This window comes from Carlito syrichta, unplaced genomic scaffold (genome assembly GCF_000164805.1).
Source record: "Carlito syrichta isolate Samal-C Ts95f unplaced genomic scaffold, Tarsius_syrichta-2.0.1 Scaffold302820, whole genome shotgun sequence".
Classification (NCBI taxonomy): Eukaryota; Metazoa; Chordata; class Mammalia; order Primates; family Tarsiidae; genus Carlito; species Carlito syrichta.
In genome coordinates this window covers 55,324-61,122 of record NW_007246916.1, presented here as the reverse complement: position 1 = coordinate 61,122, position 5,799 = coordinate 55,324, and the positions used below count along the sequence as shown (strand labels likewise).

At 48.7% G+C, this 5,799-nt stretch overlaps 2 protein-coding genes across 2 annotated transcripts in view; both read left to right on the top strand.

Annotated features, from left to right (window-relative positions):
* Positions 1 to 466, top strand: part of BIN2 (bridging integrator 2) — a 47,423-nt gene extending 46,957 nt beyond the window's left edge. Inside the window, exons 14-15 of the mRNA XM_021711874.1 lie at positions 81 to 231; positions 375 to 466. Coding sequence (XP_021567549.1) covers positions 81 to 231; positions 375 to 466 — 243 coding nt within the window. The remainder of the gene's footprint in view (positions 1 to 80; positions 232 to 374) is intronic.
* A 47-nt stretch (positions 467 to 513) lies between these two features.
* The window catches only part of SMAGP (small cell adhesion glycoprotein), a 33,591-nt gene continuing 28,305 nt past the window's right edge, over positions 514 to 5,799 (top strand). Inside the window, exon 1 of the mRNA XM_021711879.1 lies at positions 514 to 583. Within this exon, the coding sequence (XP_021567554.1) occupies positions 550 to 583 (34 nt within the window). The 5' untranslated portion in view covers positions 514 to 549. The remainder of the gene's footprint in view (positions 584 to 5,799) is intronic.

Sequence of the window (5,799 nt, the reverse complement as noted above, 5' to 3'; positions counted from 1 at the left end):
AGGCGAGCCAGAAGGGGACGGAGGGCCCTCGCCTCCGACATCTGTGCCTTTCTGCCCCCTCGTCCCGCTCCCGAGCCTAGGCGCGGGTCCCGGCCTTCCGGCCCCCTCCTGACACCTGGCGGATGGCCCCTCCCCAGCTCCGCGCCGTGGAGCCCCAGGACACCTGTTGTCGCGCTTTGGCGAAACTGGGTCCGCAGCTGCTTTGCCTGGCTTTGCTCCACCCTCCAGGCCGTGAGCGATCTGGGTGAATGCGGTGGCCCGGTGGCCCAGTGACGGGTCCGGGCTAGAGCGAAACTCCAAGGTGACTCAGCCCCAGGGCGTGCGGTCTCGCGCCTGCTGTTGTGGAGAGAGACGTGGTTGGTACCCGGGGCCAGAGGAGCCCCTGGGGAAGCCAGAAGAGGAAGTGCGACAAAGCCTCGGGGAACGCCGGCGCCAAGGGCTGACCCCGGATCCCCGGCGTCTCTAGCCCCGCGGCCCACCGTTCATTCCTGTCTCTGCTGCCCTTCCTACAGATCTGCTCCTTCCGCAAGGAACTCAACCGCGGGCGCCATGACCAGCCTTCTGATCACGCCTTCTCCAAAAGGTAGGCGAAGGCCTTTCTAATCCCTGTGGAAGAGAGTTGTTCAGCATCTTCCTCTCCCCCAGACTCGTCCTGGAATTCCTGGAAGCCCCGGCCCAGATGGGAAGTCATTCCCACCTCTCTCTTGCTCCCTTACACTGGAAAAGCTTCTCTGAGCAGCCATGGAGTGTGCACTTTAGGAAGGCTCGTGGGCCTGGGTCAGTTCCCCGTACTACATTTAAAGCTTAAAAATATTTTATAAGCCTAAAGAAAGGGCATTACATTCCTCTTTCTGATATTTTTTTTTATTTGAGTTGGAGTCTCACTCTTATCCCACACTCACGGCCACCGCAGCCTTGACCTGCTGGGCTCAGGCGATCCTTCCAACTCAGCCTTACAAGTAACTGGAGCTATAGGTGTGCACCACCACACTTGGCTAATTTTTTTAGCTTGTTGTAGAGATGTGGTTTTGCCAAGTTACCCAGGCTGGTCTTGAACCCCTGGGCTCAGGTGTTCCTCTCACCTTTGCTTCCCAAAGTGCCGGGATTACAGGCGTAAGCCACAGCACCCAGCACCCTCTGATAATTTGTAACTGTGGCACAGAGTGTAGCAGCAACCCTCATAATTAAATTTGGAAAAAGAATCTTCCGAAGAGAATAGAGAAATAAAAAGTTTTTTGTTTTTTTTTTTGAGTTGGAGTCTCACTCTGTCGCCCAGATTGGAGTGCAGTGGCCGCTTCTGGCCACCGCAGCCCCGACCTGCTGGGCTCCGGCGATCCTTCCGCCTCAGCCTTCCAAGTAGCCGGAATTACAGGCATGCACTACATAAAAAGTTTTTTTTAAAAACGTGCTAAAGATAGTATTTTTAACCTGTGAGCTCCAGTTTCTTCGCTGATAAAATAGGGAAACTAGTACGTATCTTATGAGGCTATTCGTGAGAATTAAATGAGATAACCCATTTAAAAACACCTAGAACAGGCTAGGCACAGTAGCTCACACCTATAATCCTAGCTTTGGGAGGCTGAGGTGGGAGGATTGCCTGAGGTCAGGGGTTGCCTGGGTAATGTAGTGAGAACCCATCTTTACTTTTTAAACATATACATATGTATAAAGAAGAAATAAATTAAGTAAAACAATTAGAATAGTATCTAGTAACTCCATAACATTGGTTATGATTACTATAGAGTCCTTCCTAAAAACCCAACTTTCCCTGGAAAAGAATTCTGCTGTTTTTTGTTTGTTTTTGTAGAGATGAGGTCTCACTATGTTGCCCAAGCTGATCTCGAACCCCTGGGCTCAAGCAATCTTCCTGCCTCAACCTCCCAAAGTGCTGGGATTGCAGGCATGAGCCACCAGTGCCCGGCCTCTGCGGGCTTTCTAATTCCACTCCTCTGATGATCCAGACCCAGCATCAGAACCCTATAGTCGCTGGAGGTCAGCTCAGGCAGGGCTCTACTGTGCATCACGCTCAGAACTGGTTCCCACCTTTCAGTCATAACCAGGAAGGGCCGGACAAGCCATCAGATATGTGGTGATGGTTTTCAGCATGTGCTGGTTAGGGTGAGGGAGGAACACGCCCTCAGTTTGTCTGTGCACCTTTGTTTTCATCTCCACTCATATTCCTGTGCACGCCCTGCTTGGACTTCTATGGAAACAGGTGAGTCACAACTCCAGCCGAAGTCTTAGCCAATGTCCTCTGGGACTGGAGATGCACACAAGAGATAAAGAGAAACGGGGGCTGGGCTGGGTGGCTCAGCCTGTAATTCTGCGCTTTGGGAGGCCGAGGTGAGTGGATTCCCTGAGCCTGCGGGTTCGAGACCCGCCTGGCCAACTTGGTGAGACCTCATCTCTACAATAAATCAAAAAAATTAGCCGGGCATGGCAGCGCACATCTGTAGTTCCGGCTACTTGGAAGACTGAGGCGGAAGGATCGCCGGAGCCCAGCAGGTCGAGGGTGCGGTGGCCGGGAGCGGCCACTGCACTCCAGTCTGGGCGACAAAGTGAGACTCCAACTCAAAAAAAAAGAAAAGAGAAATGGGTGCAAGTCTAGACTGATGGGCAAAGGCTTCATGCGTGGGGATGGGATCCAAGCCTTGCCCTCAGAGGATGGATGAGGTTTTTACACGCACAGAGGGGAGCAACAGGTAATTCTAGAGAAAGGTAGGACACCTCTACCTTGTGTGTCTATTTCAGATAAAGGTAGCCTACTTTACTCCGTGCGTGAAGCCACAGAAACTGGACTCACCCTAGGGATGTTTGTGAGGAGAGGGCAGGAACCTCCAGGATACATCTGTCCACAGGGAATAAAAGGTGATACTTAGGCAGCTCACTGAGGGATTAGGACCCGGGCTATGGGGAACTATTTATATTCTGGTCTTTTTAAAATTTGTGGACCGGGCGCGGTGGCTCAGCCTGATCCCAGCACTTTGGGGGCTGAGGTGAGAGGATTGCCTGAGTCCGTGGGTTCGAGACCATTCTGGGCAACTTGGTGAGACCTTGTCTCTACCATAAATCACAAAAACTAGCTGGGCGTGCTTCTGTGGTTCCAGCTACTTAGAAGGCTGAGACAGAAGGATTGCCTAAGCCCAGCAGGTTGAGACTTCAGTGGCCGTGCACTGCACACCAGGCTGGGTGACAAGAGTGATACTCCCAACTCAAAAAATAAAAAAGTTAAAATAAAATAAAATTTGTGGTAAAATGTATATCATGCAAGTATTCTGATTTTAACCATTTTGGGGTACATGCAGTTAAGTGGTACAATGGTCACCCTCTTATCCACGGGGGATACCTTCCAAGACCCCTCCCCCCATGCCTGAAACCTTGAACAGTCCTGACCCCCCTCTACACTATGAATTTTCATATATATATATGAATATGATAAAGCTTAACTTATAAATTAGGCAAGTAAGAGATTAACAACTAACTAGTAATAAAGTAGAATGATTATAACAATACACTGTAATAAGAGGTATTTGGAGGATGTGGTCTCTATCTCTCTCAAGATATCTTATTTATTGTTGTTTTTAGGAAGCTCACCATACAATTTTTTTTTTTTTTTTTTGAGTTGGAGTCTCACTCTGTCGCCCAGACTGGAGTGCAGTGGCCGCTCCCGGCCACCGCAGCCTCTACCTGCTGGGCTCCGGCAGTCCTTCCACCTTAGCCTTACAAGCAGCTGGAACTACAGGTGCGCGCTACCATGCCCGGCTAATTTTTGATTTATTGTATAGATGAGGTCTTGCCAAGTTGCCCAGGCGTGTGTCAAGCCCGTGGGCTCAGGCAATCCACTTACCTCAGCCTCCCAAAGGCGCGGGATTACAGGATGAGCCACCGAGTCTGGCTACAATTTTTTTTTCTAAGTCGAGAATTGTACCCTTTTTTCACTTAAGGTTTTCATTTTTGGCAGCATCGCTACTCTTGCTCTTTAGGGGGGCCATTATTAAATATAATAAGGGTTACCTGAACACAAGCTCTGTGACAAGCAGCTGCTGAGTAATGAACAGACAGATAGCTCTACAGCATGGGGACGCTGGACAAAGGGAGGACTCACTTCCTGAGCAGGACACAGCGGGAAGGCAAGAGATTTCATCACACTACTCAGAATAGCGTGCAACTTAAAACTTGTGAATTGTTTGTTTCTGGAATTTTCTGTTTCATATTTTCACGCTGAGGTTGACCGCACCTAACTGAAACCTCAGAAAGCAAAATTGCAGATAAGAGGAGACTGCTATATTTGGGTACATTCACATTGTTGAGCTACCATCACCAGCATTCATCTCCAGAACTATTTCTGTCTTCCCGAAAAGGAAGCTTCACACCCATGAAACACTAACTCCCAATTCCGTCCTCCCTCCAGCCTCTGACTGCCACTCTCCTGCTTTGTGCCTATGGATCTGACTGCTCTGGATATCTCAGTGCGTGAAATCATACAGTATTTGTCCTTCTGTGTCTGACTCACTTAGCATAGTGTCTTCAAAGTTCATCCATATTGTAGCGTATGTCAGAATTTCCTTCCTTTTCAAGACTGAATAATATTCCACTGAATGTATATACCACATTTGGTTTATCCATTTGTTCGTGATAGACACGTGTCTGCTTCCACCTTTTGGCTACTCCATAATGCTATGAACATGGGTGTGTACAGATATCTGCTCGAGTCTCTGCTTTCAATTCTTTTGGATATATACTCAGTAGTGGAATTGCTGTATCATGTGGTAATTCTATGTTTAATTTTTTTGAGGGCCCACCATACCATTTTCCACAGAAGCTGCACCATTTTACATTCCTACCAGCAACGCAGAAAGGTTCCAGTTCCTCCATATTATTGCCAACACTTGTTACTTTCCGTTCTTTTTTTTTTGTGTTGGAGTCTCACTCTGTTACCCAGACTGGAGTGCAGTGGCCGCTCCTGGCCACTGCAGCCTCGACCTGCTGGGCTCCGGCATTCCTTCCACCTCAGCCTCTTCTGAGTAGCCAGGATTACAGGCACGCACTACCACGCCCGTCTGATATTTGATTTATTGTAGAGATGAGGTCTCGCCAAGTTGCCCAGGCAGGTCTCGAAGGTGCCGCGGGCTCAGGCAGTCCACTCACCTCAGCCTCCCAAAGCGCGGGATTACAGGCTGAGCCACCGAGCCTGGCTTACTTTCTGTTCTTTTAGTGGTAGACATCTCAATGGGAGTGAGGTGGTATCTCATTGTGGTTTTGATTTGCATTTCCCTAGTGATTAGTGATGTTGAACATCTTTTTATGTGGTTATTGACCATCTGTATGTCTTTGGAGAAATGTCGATTCAAGTCTTGGCCCATGTTTTAGTTTGGTTGTTTTGTTGTTGCTGTTGTTGGTGTCGGTGTTGAGTTGTATATTACATTCTTGACCCAACAAGTGACATGAATGAAGTGACATGAATCCAGTGCACTACCCACTGGATCCAAAGAAAGGTTCAGAGACGAATGGAGCAGAGAATAGAAACCACAGACAGGACAGAAAGCTGTCTTCAAAGGATGGGTCACTGAGGGTCGGCTGGTCACTTCCACCCCTGTCTTGCATTTCTCCTCCCCCGCCTTCCCACCCATGCTCCCCTCACATCCCTTTCCCCCAATCTATAAAGATTCCCTATAAGAGATACCCTGCCCTTCAGGAATGTTGAAAGTGAAGGTCACCCTATGACTTTCCTGGGCCCTTGGCTCTTTTGTCTTTGTGGGCTCCTGCTCCATTAAAAAAAAAAAAAAAAAAAAAAAAAAA